Below are 27913 nucleotides of genomic sequence, written 5' to 3'. Positions count from 1 at the left end.
AGAGTACAAGAATTGGCAAATCATGGTGCATCTGTGTTAAACCCTTGTTAGGCCGCATTTGGAATATTGTATGTAGTTTTGGTCACCACACTACCAGAAGGATGTGGAAGCTTTGGAAAGAGTGTACAGAAGGTTCACCAGGATGTTGCCTGGTCTTGAGGGTATTGGCTATGAGAAAAAGGTTAAAAAATCTAGAATAGTTTTCATTGGAAAGGCGGCAGCTAAGAGGAGATCTGATAGGGGTCTACAAAACTATGAGGGGTATCGATAAGGTAGATAGTCAGAAGCTTTTTCCCCAGGATTGAAGTTTCAATTACAAGGGGATACAGGTTCAAGGTGAGAGGGGGAAAGTTCAAGGGAGATGTGCGAGGGAGATGTGTGAGGGAAGTTTTTCACGCAGAGAGCAGTAGGAGCCTTGAACGCAGTGCCAGAAGAGGCAGTGGAAACAGGCAGGTTGGCGACATTTACGAGACATCTGGATGGTACATGAATAGGGACGGAACAGAGGGATACAGAGTGAATAAGGGCAGATGGTTTGCTTTTTAGTTTAGTTAGGGCACGATGATCGGCACAGGTTTGGAGAGCCGAAGGGCCCTTTCCTGTGCTGTACTTCTCTTTGTTCTTTGTATTTAATCTGTCTGTGATTAAATAAGTAATAGGCAAAACTGGTAGGTTCTGCCAAAGCACTTTCTCAAAATAGGTAAGTCAGCTCTTAGCTGGTCCAACACAGTTTTATATAGGATCTATTGGGAACAGTAACATGGTGGTAACATTGCAGAAGTATTCATCCAGAGGCCTTGACTATGCTTCAGAGACATAAGTTCAAATTAAACACTGACAGCTGGTGCAATTTAAATTTAATTAATAAATCTGGAATTATGGGCCAGGAAATTTCCTGTTGATTGTCACATAGTTCCCACCTTCAACAGATTAATCAATGTTCCTTCATGTTGAACACCACTGGAAAGATGTGGCAGTGCCGGTGTTGGTCTGGGGTGGACAAAGTTAAAATTGACAACACCAGGCTACAGTCCAACAAGTTTATGTGCAAGTATAACCTTATGTTGACTTTTAACTTTTACCACTGGAAAGAAGCACTAAAGGTAGCAATGGCAACGAATTTGCTCAGGGTGGGGTACTTCAATGGCTAACATCAAAAATGGCACAGTAGCATCACTACAGACTATCCTAAAGAACACATCTGTCAGATTGCACCTGCAGAAGGTGGCAAGAAAAGAAAAATCTATTCTTCTACTTGACCTTGCTCATCTACCTATCACAGATGCATTTGTCCATAACTGGACTGGTAGTGACAACCCCACGTTGTTTTACATAGATGAAACGCCATTTTCACAGAGAGACCCTCCATGGTTTTGTGTGGCACAACCATCATGTTACATGGGATAGATTCAAAACAGATTTGACAGCTCAAACAAACAGAATGCTGGAAAAACTCAGGAGGTCTTTGGAGAGAGAAACAGGAGTTAATATTTTGAATCTGGTATAACTCTTTTTCAGAATTTGCAGTTCAAATTTGGATGTCCATGACCTGGGCCTGATTCAATGAGGAATAGAGGACAGGATGTCAGGAGCAGCACAGCTATCAATCAGGGATAAAGCTGATGAAGCTACATGTATGTGAAAAAGCAGAAGCAATATGCAATAGATAAAGTAAAGCAATCCTGCAAACAACTGATTAGACTTAAAACCCAGCAATCTGTTTCTTCTATTCAGGAATGATGGGGACAATTAAATAACTAACAGATCGTCAAAGCTCCACAAACAGCAATTCTCAATGATGGCAAAGCCCAGCACATCAATGTTGAAAAAAACAAGATTGAAGCATTGGGAAAAGGTTGAGATTCTGAAGGGAGATTACAGAGAGTTAGGCAGAAATTTAAAAAGGAGGTCCTCAAGGGTAGTAATATCTGGACTACTCCCAGTGCTACGAGCTAGGGAGGGCAGGAGTAGGAGGATAGAGCAGATGAATGCATGGCTGAGGAGCTGGTGTATGGGAGAAGGATTCACATTTTTGGATCATTGGAATCTCTTTTGGGGTAGAAGTGACCTGTACAAGAAGGATGGATTGCACCTAAATTGGAAGGGGACTAATATACTGGCAGGGAAATTTGCTTGAACAGCTTGGGAGGATTTAAACTAGTAAGGTGGGGGGGGGTGGGACCCAGGGAGATAGTGAGGAATGAAATCAATTGGAGACGGGTATATCTGGAAACAGAAGTGAGTTAAACAGTCATGGCAGGCAGGGACCAGGTAGGACTAATAAATTAAACTGCATTTACTTCAATGCAAGGGGCCTAACAGGGAAGGCAGATGAACTCAGGGCATGGTTAGGAACATGGGACTGGGATATCATAGCAATTACAGAAACATGGCTCAGGGATGGGCAAGACTGGCAGTTTAATGTTCCAGGATACAAATGCTACAGGAAGGATAGAAAGGGAGACAAGAGAGGAGGGGGAGTGGCATTTTTGATAAGGGATAGCATTACAGCTGTGCTGAGGGAGGATATTCCCGGAAATACATCCAGGGAAGTTATTTGGGTGGGACTGAGAAATAAGAAAGGGATGATAACCTTATTGGGATTGTATTATACAACTCCCAATAGTCAGAGGGAAATTGAGAAACAAACTTGTAAGGAGATCTCAGCTATCTGTAAGAATAATAGGATAGTTATGGTAGGAGATTTTAACTTTCTAAGCATCGACTGGGACTGCCATAGTGTTAAAGATTTAGATGGAGAGGAATTTTTTAAGTGTGTACAAGACAATTTTCTGATTCAGGATGTGGATGTACCTACTAGTGAAGGTGCAAAACTTGACCGACTCTTGGGAAATAGGGCAGAGCAAGTGACTGAGGTGTCAGTGGGGGAGCACTTTGGGGCCAGCGACCAAATTCTATTCGTTTTAAAATAGTGATGGAAAAGGATAGACCAGATCTAAAAGTTGAAGTTTTAAATTGGAGAAAGGCCAATTTTTACAGTATTAGGCAAGAACTTTTGAAAACTGATTGGAGGCAGATGTTCACAGATAAAGGGATGGCTGGAAAATGGGAAGCCTTCAGAAATGAGATAACAAGAATCCAGAGAAAGTATATTCCTGTCAGGGTAAAAGGGAAGTCTGGTAGGTATAGGGAATGCTGGATGACTAAAGAAATTGAGGGTTTGGTTAAGAAAAAGGAAGCATATGTCAGATATAGACAGGATAGATTGAGTGAAACATTAGAAGAGTATAAAGGAAGTTGAAGTATACTTAAGAGGGAAATCAGGAGGGCAAAACGGGGACATGGGATAGCTTTGGCAAATATAATTAAGGAGAATCCAAAAGGGTTTTTACAAATATATTAAGGACAAAAGGGCAACTAGGGAGAGAATAGGGCCCCTCAAGGATCAGCAAGGCAACCTTTGTGTGGAGCCACAGAAAATGGGGGAGATACTAAATGAATATTTTGCATTAGTATTTACTGTGGAAAATGATATGGAAGATATAGAGACTGTAGGGAAATAGATGGTGACATCTTGCAAAACGTCCAGATTACAGAGGAGAAAGTGCTGGATGTCTTGAAACGGTTAAAGGTGGATAAATCCCCAGGACCTGATCAGGTGTACCCGAGAACTCTGTGGGCAGCTACAGAAGTGATTGCTGGGCCTCTTGCTGAGATATTTGTACCATCGATAGTCACAGGCGAGATGCCGGAAGACGGGAAGTTGGCAAACGTGGTGCAACTGTTTAAGAAGGGCGGTAAAGACAAATCAGGGAACTATAGACCGGTGAGTCTGACCTCAGTGGTGGGCAAGTTGTTGGAGGGAGTCCTGAGGGACAGGATGTACATGTATTTGGAAAGGCAAGAACTAATTATGGATAGTCAACATGGCTTTGTACGTGAGAAATCATGTCTCACAAACTTGATCGAGTTTTTTGAAGAAGTAACAAAGAAGATTGATGAGGGCAGAGCAATAAATGTGATCTATATGGACTTCAGTAGGGCGTTCGACAAGGTTCCCCATGGGAGACTGGTTAGCTAGGTTAGATCTCATGGAATACAGGGAGAACTAGACATTTGGATACAGAATTGGCTCAAAGGTAGAAGACAGAGGGTGGTGGTGGAGGGTTGTTTTTCAGACTGGAGGCCTGTGACCAGTGGAGTGGCACAAGGATCGGTACTGGGTCCTCTACTTTTTGTCATTTACTTAAATGATTTGGATGCGAGCATAAGAGGTACAGTTAGTAAGTTTGCAGATGACACCAAAATTGGAGGTATAGTGGACAGCAAAGAGGATTACCTCAGATTACAACAGGATCTGGACCAGATGGGCCAATGGGCTGAGAAATGGCAGATGGAGCTTAATTCAGATAAATGCGAGGTGCTGCATTTTGGCAAAGCAAATCTTAGCAGGACTTATACACTAAATGGTAAGGTCCGAGGGAGTGTTGCTGAACAAAGAGACCTTGGAGTGCAGGTTCATAGGTCCTTGAAAGTGGAGTTGCAGGTAGATAGGATAGTGAAGAAGGTGTTTGGTAAGCTTTTCTTTATTGGTCAGAGTACTGAGTATAGGAGTTGGGAGGTCATGTTGCGGCTGTATAGGACATTGGTTAGGCCACTGTTAGAATATTGCGTGCAATTCTGGTCTCTTTCCTATTGGAAAGATGTTGTGAAACTTGAAAGGTTTCAGAAAAGATGTTGCCAGGGTTGGAGGATTTGAGCTACAGGAAGAGGCTGAACAGGCTAGGGCTGTTTTCCCTGGAGCGTCGGAGGCTGAGGGGTGACCTTATAGAGGTTTACAAAATTATGTGGGGCATGGATAGGATAAATAGGCAAAGTCTTTTCCCTGGGGTCGGGGAGTCCAGAACTAGATGGCATAGGTGTAGGGTGAGAGGGGAAAGATATAAAAGAGACCTAAGAGGCAACTTTTTCACGCAGAGGGTAGTACATGTATGGAATGAGCTGCCAGAGGACGTGGTGGAGGTTTGTACAATTGCAACATTTAAGAGGCATTTGGATGGGTATATGAATAGGAAGGGTTTGGAGGGATATGGGTCGGGTGCTGGCAGGTGGGACTAGGTTGGGTTGGGATATCTGATCGGCATGGACAGGTTGGATCGAAGGGTCTGTTTCCATGCTGTACATCTCTATGACTCTATTTGCAACCATCCTCAAACAGGAGGGCCATGGGAAATAGGCGGCAACTATGTGGCTGTTATTAAAAATATCATAAAGAGATGTTAAGCAAATTGGTATTTATTCAGAAATCAATGCTTTCAAAGCACAGTTTTCTGCAATATATTACTTCAGCACAACACTGATAAATTGTAATCATAGTTACCATCATTCAAAACTTGTTGGATTTAATTAACATGATATAGGAAAACTAAACATTTAGTTAAAAAAAAAACAAATTTCAAGTTAATAAAACTAATTATTGTGGACAAATTTTAAAATTGAAATCTGTTTCTAGGTTTGTGGTGAACAATAGAGGCTACTGATAAAAAAAATGCATAAAACACCTTTGCAATTTATCAATGTTAAGAAGGAAACTGTGTTACTCAATTACTTGTAACAGAACTGAAACTAGTAACCCAAGGTGTAGATTTAGATAGGAAATGAAAATTTTGGCTAAAAACAAGAATAACATTTACAAGGTAAATTCTTCAAAACGTGGACAAAAAAAACTAAACAATTCTGTACACATAAAAGCCTTTTAACTAATGGTGATGTTGTCACAAAGGCAGGCAATTTACAAACCACGCTGATCTACTCATTTCCTGAGCAACTAACCTTGTTTTTCTCTATCAACTGCTGTTCCAAATCTTGGTTGTCCTGTTGAAGCTGTAAGGTATAGGAGACTGTCACATCTCCATTTTGTTCTTTTCCATCATTTTTTGGGGGATGTAATTGTCCATTGAGAGCTGCCACCTCTGCTTCCAGATCATTCACCTGTCAGAGCAATGTGCATTTCTTTAATGATTCACAGAAACAAAATTAGGAATCGCGTTGGCCAGAGTACAAAACATAGAATTTTATAAAAGCTGAAAAATAATATTCAATTGCAAACAGAGTAAATACCAATCTGTTCCAAGCAACAGCACAGCATTTTTTTAAATTAAAAAGTATTTACTTAAATTAAAATTATCATTTTAATTTGGGAAGTAATTTTTTAAAAAAAATTAATAACTTTTACTTGGGAAATGAATTCTAACCTTTTAATTTTAAAAAAATGTTGTGCTGTTGGATAGAATAGATTCCCCTGTTCTCCAGTAAGATGGGCCTATTCATGGCTAGCTGATGTCAGTTAAGGTAATGGTAAAGGTGACAAAATTATTTGCAACATTGCTGGGTTTAAATAATCAGTGTTCAGCTCTATCTGTCTGGTTAGAAGTCTTGGTTCACACATGAAGAACAGCCACTTCAGCAAGATATCACTTGAATGACACGGCTACAGAATAATATTCCATAGACAAACTTCTTCTGCAGAAATAAGGAGCTGGAAACAGTTAGGAAAAGAAATTCAAAACTATCAAGTTTTAAAAACTCACCAAACAGTAACTGACCCATTATCAAAGACACAAACTCCAGTAATTTCATTATAAGAATATGGATTTTCTATTTCACTTAAAATAAGAGAATTCCACACTGCTCCCTTGGAAACATCCCATTTAGTTTGAGGTATAGGTCATAGATAACAGAAAGCCCCTATAAGGCCATTCTAGCTGCTGCCCATATTGTGAATGTAGGTGAAAAGACTGGGCACAGGATAAATCAAACAGATTCCAGATGAAGGATAGGTTGGAACTATTGAAACTCATAAATGGATTGCATTACAGCACAGACTTCTTGAAATTGAAGATATGCCAGGTGAGTGCTGCAGTCTGTGTTACTTATTGATACCTGATGACCTTCAAGGAATTTGAATTTCCCTCCATTCCAAGGAAACTGAAAATTAAGCACACATTTCCTGAAGGACCAAGAAACCTTTGGTGACTACAATGCCACTGTTAGGGTCAGCCACCACATTAATTTGTTAATTGAAAAGTGACATGTCAATTGTAGGAACAAACAAAACTAGAAGTGGCAGGAGAAACTCAGCAGGTCTGACAGCAACTGTGGAGTGAAAACAGAATTAATGTTTCGAATCCAATGACCCTTCTTCAGAACTGGATTTTAGTGTCATTGGCAGTTATCATCTGATAGTGTCCCAGTTAACCATATATACAAGGTAATAGTTTGTTCTGGTTGAGATTATTAATACATTTTTTTCTAACAGATGTACATAGTTAGGACCACAGAAATGTTCCATATCTGCAAGATCACTTCTTGGCAGTAAAATGAAGGAAAAATAGTTAACTTTTAACATGTTCTTCCTTTTCACAAGATGGTTTAATATATTGATCCAGAAGCAATAAAAGATGATGTCACAGAAGATCAATAATAAATAAAATTAGATTTTTAAAAACAGAATCCATACAGTGTGGAAACAGGCCCTTCAGCCCAGCATGTCCACACTGACCATCCAAAGGGTCTGCCACCCTGACCCAAACCCGGGTCCCTGGCGCTGTGAGGCATCAGTAATGAGCTACCGTACCACCATGATTTGTACTTACAAGTATAGAATATCCAGCAACTTGCAGAAATTAGCGTGTTTAAATCATGGCTGAGACAGCTAACATACCTTCCGCTCACTGGCTTCCAGATGTTCTTGTCTCTCGATCAACTGCAACTCGAGATCACTCAACTGGTTCTGAACTATCCCTTCTCTTTCTGCTGTTGAACTTTTAAAATTTTCACTTTCTATTTGTAGCTGATTCATCTGTGATATCACACCTTCATGATCTAGAGGTACGGTAAAATAGATTCATTAACATATCCCTTCCACAAGTTAAGCATTTCTCATTCATCATACAAAACACTATGGATGCAAAACGCATGATGAAAATTTGTCTCTCACGTACTATATTGTATTTCTTTTTACTGTATACACAAATATAGAAAATGTACACTAGTTTTCTATGAAAAGCAAAGTATCTAATCTACAATGAATAATTTTTATTTTGTAATAAACTATGTCTTACATTTCCATAACCAATTCACAAGGTAACTGGCCTAAGGTTTTGCTGTTATGTAATTAGCTCGTAGAGGGTGCACAAGACCAATCAGGGAAAATCTCAATGTGTTTTTGTTACATTCTATGGAAAGCACCTGAAGTTTTCGAAGAACTTCTTCCAAACGTCTAATTGTCAAGGTACAGGAATAGCAAGCCAAGCCAAATCGGTTTCACTATTACTGGATCTGCAACACAGTAGCTTATAAACATTCAATGACCCTCAAAACTGCTCAACTGCTCCTAATGAGACTTTACAAACAACAGATCTTGGCACTAAGTTTATAGCTTAAACAAACTTAATATTTCATTATTAGTAATGGAACTTTAGCAGAGCATAAATGAATTACAAGGCAATATAATTAATATCTACAGTTTAAACCCAATCTTCTTTGAATATACTGACAAATAGACACACATAAAGAATAAATTAAGGGTCATAATTTGTCAGTTTATTAGCGTTTCGATGATGAATACCAGGACTGCATGAATTCCTTAGATGATTGGTTGTATTATGGACATGCAGGACTGCATATCTTACTTGAAATCTGAAGCCACTAGTAAATACAAACAGTTTCTCTCGAGATTTTTTAAAACTTATTTCCTACAGACTGGGTTTCTTTTCTCAGAATTTTCAACAAGTCGATGTAACAGGAGAATAACAGGAGAGAGAAAAAACAAAAACCCAGCCCAGTCCAGCAGCTCCCGAAACAAAAACTGCCCCCTGCCCAAAAACCAGTCAGAACTAATTCACACTTTGTTTTTTTTTCTCTTTTTCAACATTCCCTGTGGTTAGATGACCAGCATAATTCCTCCCTTAATACACCAAATCAACATCTAATCAGCTGCCAGTCTCTGAGCTTAACCTGCATAATCTTCCCAGAACAGTTCCCAACAGCAACATCAGTCTTTTGCTTTTTTAAAAATAAGATGCTGTTCAAAATTCAACTTTAACTCACAACACGAAACCAAAAATGAGCAAAGTAAAATAGTAGTGACAAGTCTCAAAATAATCAAAAGCTCAACAAGAAAATTTTATTATGAATATTTTCAGCAGTATTTGATTTAGCACAATCTTGAGAATAAGGCTAAAAGTCTACAATGAAATAAATATTTTAAAATTTGTGATACATGCACTGACATTATCCATTCTGATTTATTTCACTGATATATGGAATCCTATTTTCTCTTGTTCAAGTGAAATCACCACATTCACATTTTCCAATAATCAAACCCAAAAGTTCAAACTGAGCTTGTTCCCACAATTTAAACTTCAACTGCAGAACAATACTTATACTTTTTAAATTATCTTTTCTTTCTGACAGCTTTTCCCTTAAAAGTTGTTTGATCTTAAATAAATCACATTTTTCAAACCTTGCTCAAGTTTCTTGAAATCTTCTTGCATTTTTATTAACTCTTTATCTTTCTGCAAGTCTGAAGTATCTTTTTCATCCAGCATTTGTGTCAATTGTAAAACCTGTCATTGCAAAACAAATACATAAAGGAAGGCAACAAAGTAATCATAAACAAAATATAGCTCTTGTGGTCAAATTAATGCGATCAGTTTTCAATTCTAGACTTAACTGAAGTTAAGTTTCACCAAATGCCATGGTGGGATTCGATCCCTACTCCCCAGAGCACTCATCTAGGCCTTGGATTACTAGTAAAATGACTGCTGCACTATCATGTCTATCATGCCTCTCTCTCTCTCTCTCTCGTACTCTCATCCTCATCAACATTATAGCATTGATGTAGACGTACGTTCACCCAATATTTTGTCACTTGAATAATAAAGACCATAACTCATAATATGGGCTCAGTTTTTAAAATAACTTTACATATTTATATCATTGATTTGAATGTGAACATAGGAGGTTTAGTTAGTAAGTTTGCAGATGACACCAAAATTGGAGGTGTAGTGGACAGCGAAGAGGGTTACCTCAGAGTACAATGGGATCTTGATCAGCTGGGCCAATGGGCTGAAGAGTGGCAGATGAAGTTTAATTCAGATAAATGTGAGGTGATGCATTTTGGAAAAGCAAATCTGAGCAGAACTTATACATTTAATGGTAAGGTCTTAGGGAGTGTTGCTGAAGAAAGAGACCTTGGAGTGCAGGTTCATAGTTCCTTGAAAGTAGAATCGCAGGTAGAAAGGATAGTGATGGAGGCGTTTGGTATGCTTTCCTTTATTGGTCAGAGCATTGGGTATTGGGAGGTCATGTTGCGGCTGTACAGGACATGGGTTAGGCCACTTTTGGAATATTGCGTGCAATTCTCATCTCCTTCCTATTGGAAGGACGTTGTGAAACTTGAAAGGGTTCAGAAAAAATTTACAAGAATGTTGCCAATGTTGAGGATTTCAGCTACAGGGAAAGGCTGAATAAGTTGTTTTCCCTGGAGCGTTGGAGGCTGAGGGGTGATCTTATAGAGGTTTATAAAATCATGAAGGGCATGGATAGGATAAATAACAAGGTCTTTTTCCTGGGCTGGGGGAGTCCAGAACTAGAGGGCATGGGTTTATGATGAAAGGAGAAGGATATAAAAGAGACCAAAGGGGCAACTTTTTCACACAGAGGGTGATACATGTATGGAATGAACTGCCAGAGGAAGTGGTGGAGGCTGGTATATGAATAGGAAGGGTTTAGAGTGATATGGGCCATGTGCTGGCAAATGTGATTAGATTAGGTTAGGATATCTGGTCAGTGTGGATGAGTTGGACCGAACGTCCGTTTCCATGCTGTACATCTCTATGACTCTATATTCTTGTGTTTCATTTCTTGGAACTTCTCAGCATTATGGGAGTGCAACTAAAGTGAAAATCTTCTTGAACTTTCAAACAGATTTGTCTCATCTCCAGGAATTTCAAACTGATCAGTACTTTACCTGAAATTTTCCAACAAACCCTTTCAACAAAATAGCTTTATTGTTTCTCCCAAAAATATTCCCAATTCCTTCGTCTCCGCCATATTCCCAATTCCTTCGTCTCCGCTGCATCTGCTCCCAGGAGGACCAGTTCCAATAGCGAACAACCCAGATGGCCTCCTTCTTCAAAGACCACAATCTCCCCCCAGATATGATCAACGATGCTCTCCACCGCATCTCCTCCACTTCCCGCTCCTCCGCCCTTGAGGCCTGCCCCTCCAATCGCCACCAGGACAGAACGCCACTGGTCCTCACCTACCACTCCACCAACTTCCATATACATCGTATCATTCGTCGTCATTTCCGCCACCTCCAAACGGACCCCACCACCAGGGATATATTTCCCTCCCCTCCCCTATCAGCATTCCGAAAAGACCACTCCCTCCGTGACTCCCTCATCAGGTCCACACCCCCCACCAACCCAACCTCCACTCCCGGCACCTTCCCCTGCAACCGCAAGAAATGCAAAACTTGCGCCCGCACCTCCCCCCTTACTTCCCTCCAAGGCCCCAATGGATCCTTCCATATCTGCCACAAATTCACCTGCACTTCCACACACATCATTTACTGCATCCGCTGCACCCGATGTGGCCTCCTCTATATTGGGGAGACAGGCCGCCTACTTGCAGAACGTTTCAGAGAACACCTCTGGGACACCCAGACCAACAAACCCAACCACCCCGTGGCTCAACACTTCAACTCCCCTTCCGACTCCACCAAGGACATGCAGGTCCTTGGACTCCTCCATCACCAGACCATAGCAACATGAGGGCTGGAGGAAGAGCGCCTCATCTTCCGCCTAGGAACCCTCCAACCACAAGGGATGAACTCAGATTTCTCCAGTTTCCTCATTTCCCCTTCCCCCACCTTGTCTCTGTCCCAACCCTTGAACTCAGCACCACCTTCCTAACCTGCAATCTTCTTCCTGACCTCTCCGCCCCCACCCCCACTCCGGCCTATCACCCTCACCTTAACCTCCTTCCACCTATCGCATTTCCAATGCTCCTCCCCCAAGTCCCTCCTCCCTATCTTTTATCCTAGTCTGCTTGGCACACTTTCCTCATTCCCGAAGAAGGGCTCATGCCTGAAACGTCGATTCTCCTGCTCCTTGGATGCTGCCTGACCTGCTGCTCTTTTCCAGCAACACATTTTCATCTCCCAAAAATATTACCAGGTTATCTTGAATTTTGAGTGTTTCATTCAAATGAAACTGGTAAGCAGTGAAATACCAGTCACATACAAATTAAACCAAATGTGCAGCAATATATTATTTATTTTTCTTCATCTATAACTGACTAAACTTGTAATAGTGTGCCAATATAAAGTTAATATAGGACCTAAACAACAGTGATTTTTAAAAACACTTCTGTACTTGGACCATTTTAGTGACTGCATTTAGGAAAATTTAAAATCTTTGCAAGGATGGTGTTTGCCAGGATGTTAATAGAGCTGGAGGACTTCAATTATGAGCACAAGTTGGAAACGTTAGGACAACTCTCCTTTGATCAGAGAAGATTAAGACATGACCCAATTGAAGTTTTAAAGTCAGAAGTTTTGATAGAAGGGAGTAAAGAAGATACAATCTAAGCAATGTGAATCAATAGTCAGACATCACAGATTTAAAATAATTGGCAAACGATCTAAATGAGAGAATGACAGAAGTGTTTTCACTCAGATTTATTCGGAACCTGAAAGGTCTGACCGGGAAACATACTGGACACTGAATGCATAAATAACTTTCAAAGAGATTTGGAGATGAGGAACTTTGGGTCCTGAATAAATAAAACAGAGATGAGTCTAAGCATGACTGAACTAGCACAGCAACAAAGGGCCAAATGGCTTCTTTGGTGCTATAAAGTTCTGTGATTTGTGACTGGATTAAAAAAGATGATTACCAAATAAAAGAAAGATAAGTAACTTTTAAAAAAAAAATCACAAATAAATTGTGAAATAAAATTCAGAAAGTTCACAACTTCTTTTTGCAGAGCCTACAGTGTTGATATTTATATATTAAATTTGTTCCACCAGTTGCACAGATTCTTTAATTAGGCATCAGCATTTCGTGATTGCCACACTAGCAGATGAATACTTCTGCCACTAAAACAATCAAGCCTCAGAAAGTGCAGATTCCTAAATCTACAGCATCACTGATTCACTCTGGAAACTGAGCTTTGTCCTGATTGTCTTTAGAAATTAAGGAAAACTAGCTAGTATGACAATAAGAAAGAAATCCACAGATGTTTAATTACCATTTATCATTAATTGGAACAAACCTTATGCTGCAATTCTTCCCTCTGCTTCCTGGTCTCTTCTAATGCTTTGGCAATTTCAATGCTTATAGTTTCTCTGCTGTTTAATTCTTCCTGCATTCAAACATTTGATTTTTTTTTTTTAAGTATAATTACACAATTAAAACTTCACAATGATCAGATTTAAATTGCACATTAAATTAACAGTGCTTTAAATTATGGGGAGTAAATTAACTTAGCTATTATGTATGCAAGAGAAAGAGCAAGCTAATAACATTGCTGTGATTAATTGCAAGGTTAATGCAACTATTCAAGTTGTGGTGTGAGGAAGTGATGGATGTGAGGTACTCATATCGTGCACCAGTTTTAAACACTAGCAAAAATATTGTTTACTTAAATACTGTTGTATCTCTTTAGGCAGTTGGAACTTTGGATCAAAGAGAAGCACACAAATCTGCTCAACTCACTTCATTGTTTAAATGTTTGATAGCCAATGAAATCAGCGGTGTTCAGCATCTCAGATAGTTTGAATACTTCCAATCAATATCAAAATACCACATGCTAATCCTACTTGATAAAAATGAATTTTTAGTTAAAAGGCTTGTTGATGACCTAAATTAGATATTTTGAGCTAATATCAAGCTAAGCTTCAGGATATGTGCTGGAATAGTGAAGTGTTGACAAGATAGTTATATTTAATATTAGTAAAAATATTCATTTTACAAAAAACAATTTTGATGCATGTTCATCATACTGGATATTTCCCAATTAGAGCTACATCTTTTTAGATTAGATTAGATTAGATTATAGTGTGGAAACAGGCCCTTCGGCCCAACAAGTCCACACCAACCCGCCGAAGCGCAACCCACCCATACCCCTACATTTACCCATTACCTAACACTACGGGCAATTTAGCATGGCCAATTCACCTGACCTGCACATCTTTGGATTGTGGGAGGAAACCGGAGCACCCGGAGGAAACCCACGCAGACACGGGGAGAATGTGCAAACTCCATACAGTCAGTCGCCTGAGGCGGGAATTGAACCCGGGTCTCAGGCGCTGTGAGGCAGCAGTGCTAACCACTGTGCCACCGTGCCGCCCACTACTGCAATCTAATATTGCAGTATGCTTATAAAATTATTTTGTGAATAAAATTATTGTGAAGTATTTGAAGAATGGTCACTAGATGCGAATCTTTAGCTCTACTTTCTGCGAGACCTGCTGAGACTTTTCAGCGATTCTGTTTTTGTTGTGAAATACTGCTGTTGTTTTCAAAATGACAGTTTAATTAATAATAAAAGATTTTTCAGGTTTCTTAATTTGATGCTTGCTTTCTGCACCAGATAGGATCACTATTCGTTGATAGCTTTAGTAAGTGCTTCACAACAACAGAATGTTGTTTTACAATGTATTCCAATTACATTCTTTCCACAGGCTACAAAGGTCAGCTATGCAAGCTTCTCATTTTCCCAGCTATAGAAACCATGTGGGAGAAGTCAAATAAAGGAGACACTAATTACAAACTATGCTTAATTTTTAGAAGAATATCATATGTTGAAATTACAAATCATGAAAAAGTATAAATATTTTTAATCGTTCTAACTAGAACAGTCTTAATTTTATGATTTTCGTACATTATAGAACTTTTTATACCTGTTAAGACTATTCAATAGACAGTAAAATGGAGTTTGAATCACGATTGTAATAGATTGCTAACTAGTTAATGTGCTCTTCAAACATCCAATTACTATATTCCTACAGATATTTAGCATAAGTTAATGTAATAGAAAAAAGTGTCATACAAAGTATCAATTCCATGTAGAAAGGAAGTAACAAGGAAGTTGATACAGCAATTAGCTTAGCAAATTTAAAAATAAAAATTATATTTTGAAATGGGGATGTTTTCGAAATGTTCCAGCAATTGGTCACCCAACATGATCATTAGGAGTTGTGAAACAAGTCTCTAATCTGCCTTCTCAGCCTGGAACAGTAGTGACATTATGTGGAATGAAAAAATCATTAAAAATATTACTTTTAAAAAAACGATTCTGGATTGTAATTTTAGAAACTAGTACTAACCTTTGATTTTTCCAGTTCACACTCAACTTTCCTCAACGTGTTTTCTGTATCATTAAGCCTGTCACTTAGTTCATCATTTTTCTTTTGGAATTGGCTCTATGCACAAGTAAACACAAATAGACGTATATGCATACTGATAATTGCAAATTATATCTTGTCATGTTCACCATGCTGGGGAACATAATACGTTCCTTTTCAATTAGTGTAAGAGCTTTGTTTTCCTGAGAGCAGAGGAGTTTGAGAGGGAACATGATGGAGATGACGGACATAGATAAGAGTAAACAAGAAGAAATATTTCCCCTTAATGGAGAAATAAATGAGCATGGGGGATAGATTTAAGGAAAGGGGTAGTAGGTTTAGAGGAGATGTGAGGAAAAATATTTTCACCTAGAGGATGGTGGGGATATAGAACTCACTGTCTATAAAGGTGGTACAGGCAGAAACTCTCAAATATTTGAGCCATGTATTTGAAATTAGATGCTTGTTTTTGACTAGTTCAGGCACAATGGGCTGAAGGGCACTTTTTCTGTGTTGTAGACCTTGATGACCCCTAATATACTTAGAAAATGCCTTTACATTTTCCTTAATGCTAACAGCCTGTGTTTCTTCATGTTCCCCCCTTTATTCTCCTAATTTCTTTCTCAATCAGCCTCCTGCACTTTCTAAAATTCTCTAGGGTTTCCACTGTTTTGAGCCTTTGGTATCTTTCATAAGCTTCATTATTTTTCCTTAATCAAGCTTGTGAACCTCTTGGCAACCAAGAGGTTGTGAACCTCTTGGCAACCAAGGTTCTTTACATTTATTGGTCCCACCCTTCAACTTTACCAGAACATGCTGACCATGCATTCTCACTATCATCATTTTTTAATGTCTCCCACCGCTCTAGTGTGGATTTTCCTGCAAGTAGATAATACTATTTCACTTGGGCAAGATCCTGTCTTATCTTACTAAAGTCGGCCTTCCTCTTTTCAGAGCCTTCATTTCTCATCCATCTTTGTCCTTATCCATAATTACCTTAAATCTTACTAAATTATGGCCATTATCACGGAGATGCTCTTCCACTGCCGCATCTACTTCCTGCCTGCCTTCATTTCCTAAAATTAGCTCCAGCTTTGCTCCTCCTCTTGTAATACTTTCTATGCGCTGGCTTAAAAAGCCCTGCTTGACTTATTTTAAGTTTCTGCCCCTCGAAGCCTGAGCTAGTTTATTTTAGGGAAGTTGAAGTTCCCTACCATTATTATCCAATTTACCTATTCAGTTTGTCTTCCTATCTTTCGACTGTTTGGGGATCTACAGTACAACCCTATCAAAGTGATTGTTCCCTTTTTAAGTTCTACTCATATGGCCTCTGTAGTGATTTGAAATATGGCCAGGTGGATCTCATACCCTGGGAGATCCTTGATTGGGGTTGTGTCAGCCCTGGCTGACAGATCTAAACAGGAAATTCAAAAGGTCTCTTCAGGCCACAGCCCATATACAGCGCAAATGTAAATAAGGGGTGACTTGGTGATGGGAAACCGGTCTCTCTGCAGCTCTCTAAGTGGCAATAAGAGTGGGATTAATGACAGAACCATGCAAAAGCACTTAGCTGAAGCCCAACTGGACTTCAAACAAGCATTACAACTAGTTTTGCCATTAGAAAATGTGGCAAGTGGAGCATGGGAACTACATGGCATCCCAATGGAAGTGGACACCCTCACCTTACCTGAGCTTACATAGAATAGAACATTACGGCCTTCGATGTTACACAGAGTTGTGAAACCAATCTGAAGCCTATCTAACCTATACTCTTCCTTTATCATTCATGTTCATCCAATGATTATTTAAATGCCTTTAAAGTTGGAAGTCTACTACTGTTGTAGACAGGGCAGTAACGCCCCTTCTACTCTCTGATTAAAGAAACTACCTCTGATATCTGTTCAATATCTATCATCCCTCAATTTAAAGCTACGTCTCCTCGTGCTAGCCATCACTATCCGAGGAAAAAGACTCTCACTTTCCACTCTATCTAACCCTCCGATTATCTTGTATATTTCAACTAAGTCACTTCTCAATTTTCTTCTCTCTAACGAAAACAGCCTCAAGTTCCTCAGCCTTTCCTCATCAGATAACATCCTAGTAAAATAAGGAGAAAGCAAGGACTGCAGATGCTGGAGATCAGAGTCGAGAGTGTGTTGCTGGAAAAGCACAGCAGGTCAGGCAGCTTCCGAGGAGCAAGAGAATCAACGTTGCAGGCATCCCAATTCCTGATGAAGGGCTTATGCCCGAAATGTCGATTCTCCTGCTCCTCAGATGCTGCCTGTCCTGCTGTGCTTTTCTAGCACCACACTCTCGACAACATCCTAGTAAGCTGCCTCTGAACCCTTTCCAAAGCTTCCATACCCTTCCTATAACGCGGTGACCAGAATTGTATACAATATTCCAAGTGCGGCCACACCAGAGTTTTGTACAGCTGCAACATGACCTTGTGGCTCCGAAACTCAATTCCTCTACCAATAAAAGCTAACGCACCGTATATCTTCTTAACAACCTTATCAACCTGGGAGGCAGCTTTCAGGGATCTATGTAAAATGGACAACAAGATCTCTCTGCTCATCTACACTACTAAGAATCTTACCATTCGCCCAGTACTCTGTATTCCTGTTGCCCCTTCCAAAGTGAATTACCTCATTTTTCCGCATGAAACTCCATTTGCCACCTCTCAGCTCAAGTATACAGCTTATCTATGGCCCTCTGTAACCTGCAACATCCTTCGGCACTACCCACAACTCCACCAACCTTACCGTCATCTGCAAATTTACTAACTCAGCCTTCTGCGCCCTCATCCAGGTCATTCATAAAAATGACAAACAACAGTGGCCCCAAAACAGATCCTTGTGGTACACCACTGGTAACTGAACTCCAGGATGAGCATTTCCCATCAATCACCACCCTGTCTTCTTTCAGCCAGCCAATTTCTGAACCAAACCACCAAATCACCCTCCATCTCATGCCTCTGTGTTTTCTGCAATAGCCTACCATGGGGAACCTTATCAAACGTCTTACTGAAATCCATATAAACTACATCAACCACTTTACTCTCATCCACTTTCTCAAAAGCTTGGGAAACATCACTTGAATGTAAGCAATTGCAGAGCTTCACGCAGGGCATATTCCGAGCAGGGGAACCCTAGGTCAGCCCACAGCAAAACTGAGCCTTGGCCAAATGGCTATAAAGTTCTTCAAGATCCGAGCTGGCAAGCTATTGTAGTTACTGCTGGTATGTGGACTCGAGACAGCAATGGTGTCCTATGTGGCCTGACTTAAATAAGAGAACTCATAGGCCAGTATCCCGTTACCAAGACATCCTTTATTTACATGTGCAATCTACACGGGCTCATATCTGTTCGCCAGGGATGCCTGATTGGAACTGAAAATGTGTTGCTGGAAAAGCGCAGCAGGTCAGGCAGCATCCAGGGGACAGGAGAATCGACGTTTCGGGCATAAGCCCTTTTTCAGGAAGGGCATTCCTGAAGAAGGGCTTATGCCCGAAACATCGATTCTCCTGTCCCCTGGATGCTGCCTGACCTGCTGCGATTTTCCAGCAACACATTTTCAGCTCTGATCTCTAGCATCTGCAGACCTCAATTTCTCCCCATGCCTGATTGGAAACAAAACAAACTGCTGGAAAAACTCAGCAGGTCTGGCGGCATCTGTACAGAGAACTCAGAGTTAATGTTTCGGAATGATGAGTGATCATTCCTCAGAAGGGTCCCCTGATCAACCCAGGTTAACAACCCCAATCAAGGATCTCAGTCATGACCGTGCTTCCACTCACTACAAACCTCCCCCACTATGTCTGGGGGTATAGGCCAGCTCTTTGTCTTGTAGCTTCTCCTGAGATATTTTCATCCCAAGTCTGGTTCCTCTGACTGACTCAGATGTGGACATGAGTGGCATGTACAGCGCCTGCAGTGTCTTGGGAGAGTTTCCTCCTTTTCTTCCAGTGGTAATGGAATTGAGGCTGCATTCATCTTGGATTCTGAAGGATTTCTAGACACTAGATGGAGGGGCAGAACCCATGTATTCTGAAACCTTTCTGGCTGTTCGGAGTGGCCAGGTATGTTTTGCTCCTGCACTGCGTTCAGCTTTCAGGTGATCCACATTTATTCAGGACCGCCTCACCCACTCAAACGTTTGAGTGTCATGGGACCTGACCTCGTGTTAACCTCACTTCATACCCATGCTGAGCCATTTCTGAGGTTCTGGCACCAAACTTCACCTCTTGAAGTAAACTGTCTCTCTTGCTTAGAAGACGCATGTGTCCAGCATTGGAATTCCTGCAGCCATTTCAGTCTCATTTGAGAAATCTTTTAACATACCATCCCTCCTTACTGCAGTAACTGACTTAATCAATATTACAACACAACCTCCTCTTTCACATTACGCCATCTCGTATAAAGTTTCTATACACCAGAATATTGAACTGTGCTCCTTTCAACCATGTCTTGGTGAAAGCAATGATATCACATATGCATGCATTAATCCACATCCATCAACTCATCTGCCTTACTTGCAAGCTTCTTTGCATTAAAATAAATGGCATCAGCTTTGCCACGCTCTCTCACAGCTTACCTTTCACTGCCACATAGACGGACATGGTTCTTCTATAACTGTCTGTGCATCACTGCCTACTGGGTCACATCCTTGCCAAATTAGTTTAAATTCCCACCAACTGCCTCAGCAAACCTTCCAATTATAGTTCGCGTACAACCCATCGGAATTGTATAAGCTCTCATCTTCCCCAGAAATGGACCCAGTGATCCAGGAAATCTAAATCCTTTTGTTCTGCATCTTTAGTGATGCATTCATCTGTTCGATTTTCCTATTCCTATACTTACTCTCACATGGCACTTGGAGTAATTCAGAATCTTTGAGATGCTGCTTCTTAACCTGCTAACTCCCTAAATGTTTGCTACAGTACCTCATCCCTCTTTCTATCCATGTCTCGTTCCAATGTTAAACTTCCTCCTCCTTCATGTTGCCATGCAACATCCTTTATCCTGGCCTCAGGGAGGCAACACATTGGAATCATGTCTGTGTCTACAGAAATATCTGTGTGTACATCTCACTACTGAATCTCCTACAACCATTATTCTCCCTCACTATCTGCTCCCCCCTTGTGGAGCTGGGTTCTGGCTGCATGCCCAGCTTTTCACAAGCTGAATGGAGCTCAATCCAGTGAGTTTTCTGTTTGGTGGGGTCAATCATCACTGAACGTGCCCAACCCACATTTAGGAACAGGAGAACTAAATCTTGACCAGAGTGGAAGGCGATGGATTTCACTATTCTATTTATCTCTTCCCCCCAACCCAATTCCTGATTTCCTCCATTCTGGCAAGCTAGAAACAAGGATCGAATGGTACTGTCACTTCACCATGTGAAGGAAGACTGCCAGTAAGTAATGGTTGCATAACTCCAATTAATGGCCTCGAAGGATTAGAAGCAGGTATCTACATATTTAATCCTTTGAAATAGTAAACAAATGCCTCTGAATTAAAAACAGAAATAAACATAAAATTTAGATCTTCATTTTGAAAGAAATCATACTGGCAGTATATTACTTACTATCTTGTGTTGTGAAGCTGTTTTGTCAAATTCACGGGCAGTTTCAAGAGCAGCAATTTGTGCATCTACTCGGTTAGTCCTTTCTGCATGCTGATGTTTTAAAACAGCAATTTGATGCTGCAATCTATTGTTTTCAGCATCACTTTCTTCTTGCTATGAAAAAGTAATTCTCATCGTCAAAATCTCAATTAGACTTACTACAAATACAATTACCGAGATGAAATCCGAAGCTTTTCTTTTAAAAAGTTGATTTTATTTTTGGGATTCATAATGAATTCATTTAAATTTTCTTACCAGCTTTTTTAATTGAACTTCTTTTTCATTCATATCACTTTCTTTCTGCACTAGCTTTTCCTTGGTCAAATTTAATTGTGCTTCCAACTCATTGATCTGCAAAGTAAGCAGAATATTAGAACCAGGTGGAACAGTAGCTGATTTTCTTTGAGAATTCCAACATCAAGGAAAGACCAAATCAATGAGAATAGTTACAATTCATTCATTCAGGTGTTATGTGTTTTCTCAATCAGCCATGAGAGAATAAAAAAAGATTTTCAGGCCACGTTAAAACTTAAAGGAATTCCACAAATTATTGGCAAGTGGCCAAGTAATTGGACTACAGTCGTATGTTGGCAATAACTTAGGTAATACCTTTACTTCTGAGCCAGAAAACCTGGGTTCAAGTCCCACCTGCTCCAGAGGTGTGTAATAACATCTCTAAACAGGTTGATTAGAAATATCTAGGCACCTGACTAACATTCCTGCTTTTCAAAGCTTGAGCCTTGTCATCTTTTTGCTTCATCAAAATCTGGACTCCTACAACCTTATCATTTACTTTGGCTAGCTAAAACAAATCAGCAAAATAAAGTTAAAAAGGCAAAAATGTGAACATATTCTAAAACATGGCATGTCAGCCAACCTGACACAGACGTCAAATCAATCTTTCCATTCTCAAAAATCATGTTTTTGCATGTGTTCTGCATACAAGTCTGCCCCACTTTTCAGTCATGAGATGCTATTTTCATCTCAGTCATCAGCTTCAATTTTTCACACCATAAATGCATGCTTCATTTATTACTTTATAACTGGGTGCAACGAATCAAACACAGACATAAGCTGTGTTAGGAAGATGTGCAAGAATTTAACACAAGCTAATGCTTTGTGTTGGATGTCAATAACATTTTAAAATGCAAAACACTCACACCAATGCCAGTGATTCGCTTTTATACTTGATATACAGTTAAACAGAAAAGAGAGAACAAAAGATTTTCATGCCAGGTTAAAAGGTTCTGGAAGTAATCTGAGGTCAACTTACATGTAGACACGGTCAGTATTTGGTTGAATGAATTGTTGAAATTAATTACTTTATATAATTAAACATTCCACCTGTGGAAAGCACATACCTGTGTTTTGAGAGTACTAACAGTCACAGTGTAGCTAGTCTTAGTTTCCAAGAACTGATGCTTTGTTTCTTCCAGTTGCCGTTCCAGACAGGATTTCTGCACAACACAATAACTTGTTAGCAACATAATTATGATTTAAATTCAACTTTAATAATATGACATATATTCAATAAAGACAGAGTAAAATGATTCACGCTATGAGAGAAAAATGCTGTAGTACTCACATGCATAATAATTTGTTTCAAGAGATAATCAAACAACAGAAAACCTCTAAAAAAAACATTTATTGTGTGGCATAATATAGGAATTTTTCATTCTGTTAATAATACCTCTTCAAGCAGCTCCTGAATATGTTCATCCTCTGAATAATTTCCCTCTAACCGTTTTTCTAGGGAAAATAATTTTGCTTGCAGATGCTCTATAAACTTTCCCTTCTCTTCTGTCATTGCAGATGCCTATTTCAAAAGAAAACATGGATACAGTGAGAAATCAAGGCAACTAATGACAGCTTACAATAACTAAAAATGCGAACTCGCTAACATGTGAGAATCACAATAAGCTGCAAGGTCCACTATATCTAAAAGCAATGAGAATGATAAAACTTGTTTACCACAGACAGGTAGCAGTCATCATGTAATTAACTGATGCATCACAAAGCATTTCTGGAGTTCAATATGATCCATCTCTAGCATTAAATGTTTTGATTTGTTTTCACAGTATTTTAACAATATGGTTTATACTAACTGCAGCACAATATTTACTTCCTGAGGTGGCCCATGTAAATAATTTTCTAGAGGATTATAATACATACTTGTTTGATGGACTGAACTATGAAAATTAAGTAAAACTTGTAGTAACAACATGTTTTTTCATTATAACTGTTATGACCCCAGCTGATGATAATACTGGACAAGTCAGATCTCAAAGTGAAAACTGACTTGGTAGATCATGTTTTACTTTTAAGGTTTGGTCCCTGTAATTGTCAGTTACTGAGTTTATTCAGACTAGGTTGCCAAAGTTCTTTAAATAGAGAAGTACAAGTTTATTACATAAAGGCAAAAAAAAGCAAAATATGCACACCTAAGACAATTGAGAAAGATCTCAACAAACAGCAAATAGATTCAATCCTTTTCCCAGCAACATTCTATGTGGTCACTCGGTCCCAATGAAGTATCCTATCTTCACTTTAATTATTTTTTCAAATGACTCTTTCCAGTCCTCCTTAAGCTGTTTCAGCAATGCAACATTTCTATTCAATTCTGATGGCTAGGAGACCACTTTCTACCTCTAAATGCCCAGTAACCTCTTTCCAATTTTGACAACTTGAGGCTTTTTCCTAATTCTCACAGCTTGGAGACTTCTATAAATTAAAGAGAACCCCCCTTCTACTGGGTTGACTTTTCTTCTGAGTTTAAACTACTAGTGGCCTCTGAAACTGTTCCTGTATCATAAAAACTCAAATTAGTAAACATTCAGCAACTAACTAAGTGAAGAATGCATCTAACTTAAATCACGTGCTTTCTTAGGAAAGCCATCTTTAGTTCACTGCTCAAAATTACTATCTGATCTTTACAAAAAGAAAATTATAACACACAAAATTCACAGAACTGAAAACCAAAATCCACTTTTCCCTGATTTTCAAACCTAAAATCTCAAATAATAATAAACTACAAACCTACATTACATTACCAAAGGCAAAGTCATTGGTCATAGCATTTAAACACGCTAAATTATAACTTTGCACTTTTCATGGTTCTAGTTATGAAGAAATAAACAGATTCACAAATCCAGATGGGAGCAAATTTCAACATGAATTTTCTTCAAATTAAAATGTCTATCAGGCTGAACAAAGAAGTGGATTACCAACACGATGATGTTGTCACTTTAACAAGGTTGTTTTGTCCTTTGGTTTTCCAAGGGGTTGGAAAGGCAGAGGTGCCAAAATGTCTGGAAATGTCTACTTTAACAATGGCAGGGGAGTGGCCAGTTCTCACAGTTCAGGGTTTTTTTTCTAGCTTGGTTTAGTTATAGCAGAGAAGCTGCTGGTAGCTGTCGCAGAAGCTGTTACAGTGCAAAACGCTTCCATGCTTCAGCAGATGATCCTGGCTGACTTTCCTCTCTGAAATCGCTCCTGCTTGTAAGAACCTGTGTTTGAATTTACCTTTTGCTAAAGGGTATGTTTATGGGATATTGCAGGAATTGAAGAATACCTCCTTAGTTAAGTTGCTGTTTTGAATCAATTAAGTTTTTGAATAGTTAAGTTATTCTAAATTCCATTTGCTTTCGTATGTGTTTCAACTGCAGCATTTAAATAAATTGTTTTGCTTAAAACTGAATGGTTTGACCAGCTGCATCATACCTAGAATATCCACTGCACATCTTCCCTTAAAATAAGAAAAGGTCATGGTCTAGGCTCCCTTCTTAGAATATATTGTTGGATTCTAGCCTGGTCCATAACACCAATGATTACTGAATGAAACTCTAAACATTTGTACCTTCTGTAAATCAGCTGACAGTCTCTGAATCACATCCTGTAATTCCTGTGTTCTGCATTCTAACTCTGTTATTTTCCCTTCTGCAGTTCCTTTTGTAGTCTCAAATTCTTCTCTGCACATTAAACAAAATTTAACAGGATTTAAAAGAAAACAACACAGCAAAGATAATCTGTTAGCAATTCTGACAATTATTTTGCAACATTGTTTGGCATCAGGGAGGAAGAACAGAAAAATTCCTCAAATACTAGGAAACCAAGGTACAGGTGAGAATGAGAAATTGAAGACATTAGTACTAATAAAGAGCTCATCATTAAAAAGTTAATTGGATTAAAATTTGATAAATCCCCTGGCCCAGATGATCCATAGCCCAGAGTGTTGAGGGAGAAGGTTGTGGAGATAATGGGTGGTGAATATCTTTCAAACTTCTACAGATTCTGGAAAGGTTCCTATAAGACTGGAAGGTAGCAAATCTAACCAGACTACTTGAAAAGGAAAGGAGAGAGAAAATGGAGAACAACTTATCTCTTAGTTTCATGTCAGTAGTCAGCAAAGTGTTACAATCTTTATAAAAGATATGCTAATTGGGCACAAATAACAGAAGTTCAACAGATTTATCCTTGGGATGGCAGGATGGTATTAAGAGCAGACATTGAGGAAACTGAGCCTGTATTTTTCTAGAGTTTTGAACAACGAGAGGTGATCTTATTGAAACTTCAAATTCTTACAGGACAAATGTAAACAGGATGCTCACTTTGGCAAGATTGACAGCCAGTCTCAGAGTAAGGGTAAGTTATTTAAGACCAAGATGAGGAAGACTTCCTCCACTCAGACTTGGTGGATTTCTAAAATTCTCTACCCTAAAGGACCGTGAAAGCATTGACATGTTCAAGACAGAAATTGATAGATTTCTGAAGACATTGACAGAGATCAAATGATATGTTGATGGTATGGGAAAGTGACAGAGGTAAATGATCAGCCATGAACTAAGTGAATGGCAGAGCAGAGTTGATGGAGTGAACGGCTAATTTCTGCTCCCATGTTCACACAGCATAGCAGTTATAAAATTATCACTTTACTTGCAATAAAAGAAACTACAAACATGAATATATTACAATGTACATGTACTTTTCAGCTGAATGTCCACATTTCCTACACTGAACTTTGTTGGTACAACAAAACTAAAATTTTCAAGGCATAATCCAAGCTCACAATACTGAGGAGTGTTGCATTCAGGCATTTTTTAAAAATCTGTAATTCCTGTATCCATCTCTAAACCAAAAGGGCGGTAAATGATTCCATGGCAATGAATAGAACCATTGCATGGCTAGAAATATCTGTTAATTTTGAATTAACACAAAATTGTAAAGATCATGGGGAAAAAAATGATTCAGAACTCTGACATTTTTTTCTAAACATTTTTTTACCTTTCTTTGCTAATATCTGCATTTAGTGCCTGCAGCTGCTCCAGCATTTCGTCTTGATTTAGGAATTTCTTATTGGAGAGCTTCAGCTCTTCTTTGGTTTGATTGAGTTCTATTTTCTGCTCTTCAAGTTCCTTTTCAATATTGCACAACAGTTCTTCTTTCCTCAAGAGCTGTCAAGCAAATAAAAGAATGATTCTTTATTGATCAGTTTTAGATCAGAATTAAAATGTTTTAACATAGGTTTAAGTTTAAATATGACACCTTTAATCCTAACAACCCAAGTAATTTAAGTGCAAACAAAACTAAGTTACAGGGCAACAAGAAATTGCTTGCCAGTGGCCCAAGGGTTACATCACTAACCTCATAAATAAGGGTTCTGAGCAATGTAACATTATATCAGATACATTAGGTGATTAAAAATTAACTCATTCCAAATTCCGTCAGAGGAAAATTTATCTTCGCTAGAAACTATACAAAGCAATGAGGCTTTCTAAATGATGGAAGATTGTGAGAATACTCATGTTCTGTTTCTTATACCATATGTTTGACTTTGGCAAGTTCTTGCTGCTGAAATCCATCCAGTTCATCCTGTTCATCTCGTTTCTGGAACAGATTTAAACTGTGATCCTTCATTTGCTTCAGCTGATTCTCAAGCATTGCGTTCTCCTACACAAGTTAATAAAAGAGAAAGAAAAGGCTATTAAAATCTATAATTTCAAAAATCAATGCCATTAAGCAATTCTGAAAACCATTTTGTGTGTGCATGGATGCACTCTCTCACTAGAGGGAGATGACTGGTAGTGGTTTATCTGAGGGTCACCATATCTCAGATGAAGGAAGAGCTTGAGAAGGTTGGACCTTCATGATAACCTCAGCTAGTGCACAAAGTACCACCCTGGTAGTCACATACATAATAACGGTGATAATAAAAAGGTTGGTAATAGTTGACTACCTTAATGACGCATTATAGTAGCTATGAGGAAAGCAAGCAAACATAATACAGTTCCTTGTAGACAAGGTGAGCAAGAAACAAGTGGAATTCTTTCCTGCTAGCATTGATGAAGGGAGAAGATACTGTTACATGGGTGGAATCTAGGAGTCTTTCAACCAAACAGTGTTCTGTCACTTGGAGCTGCAATGCTTTGTCATGTCATCAGTTGCACCTCATCCAATATGATCAAACAAATTAACCATCATTTAGCTAACCACTGTTTGAAGGATCTCATTGCATACAAAATGGGTGTCAGAAAATCACAAATGACTTAATACCATTCTGGATGATTACTTCCAGCACATTGTACAATCCAGACCAGATGTCCTATCAGAAAATCAAAAGCTTAAATATCATATTTCTTAATTCTCTTTAGCCAGTGAATAGTATAATAATAGATAATACTTAAAAGCTATGAAAATGCAATACCTTTTCAAGAATGGAAACTTTCAGCATCCAGTCCTGAAAATAAAAATGACAATTAATTTTCTTTCAAAACTAGAATTGCAGAAACATTTTCAAAAAGGTACAGATGCAAAATATAATGCACATAAATTAACACAGCATTTATGGAGTCCATAAAGCACATCTTTTGGTTGATTCATTTAGACTCTGTTGTACAGCATGGAAAC

At 39.0% G+C, this 27913-nt stretch overlaps 1 protein-coding gene across 4 annotated transcripts in view; it reads right to left on the bottom strand.

Moving 5' to 3' along the window:
- golga1 (golgin A1) overlaps window positions 1-27913 on the bottom strand; it is a 53336-nt gene that overhangs the window by 7453 nt on the left and 17970 nt on the right. For all 4 annotated transcript variants that reach the window (XM_087998422.1, XM_087998424.1, XM_043720176.2 and 1 more), the window contains 13 exons: window positions 27711-27743; window positions 26828-26956; window positions 26291-26460; window positions 24867-24978; window positions 22701-22826; window positions 22372-22467; window positions 21266-21361; window positions 20972-21124; window positions 15365-15460; window positions 13309-13398; window positions 9488-9590; window positions 7685-7845; window positions 5794-5952 (listed from right to left, as the gene is read on the bottom strand). In XM_087998422.1, coding sequence (XP_087854548.1) covers window positions 5794-5952; window positions 7685-7845; window positions 9488-9590; window positions 13309-13398; window positions 15365-15460; window positions 20972-21124; window positions 21266-21361; window positions 22372-22467; window positions 22701-22826; window positions 24867-24978; window positions 26291-26460; window positions 26828-26956; window positions 27711-27743 — 1524 coding nt within the window. The remainder of the gene's footprint in view (window positions 1-5793; window positions 5953-7684; window positions 7846-9487; window positions 9591-13308; window positions 13399-15364; window positions 15461-20971; window positions 21125-21265; window positions 21362-22371; window positions 22468-22700; window positions 22827-24866; window positions 24979-26290; window positions 26461-26827; window positions 26957-27710; window positions 27744-27913) is intronic.

This window comes from Chiloscyllium plagiosum, unplaced genomic scaffold (genome assembly GCF_037043375.1).
Source record: "Chiloscyllium plagiosum isolate Xiang-an unplaced genomic scaffold, Cpla_swu_hap1 HiC_scaffold_21, whole genome shotgun sequence".
NCBI lineage: Eukaryota > Metazoa > Chordata > Chondrichthyes > Orectolobiformes > Hemiscylliidae > Chiloscyllium > Chiloscyllium plagiosum.
The sequence above is the reverse complement of the archived record's forward strand: the minus strand, read 5'-3'. Positions and strand labels throughout refer to the sequence as shown.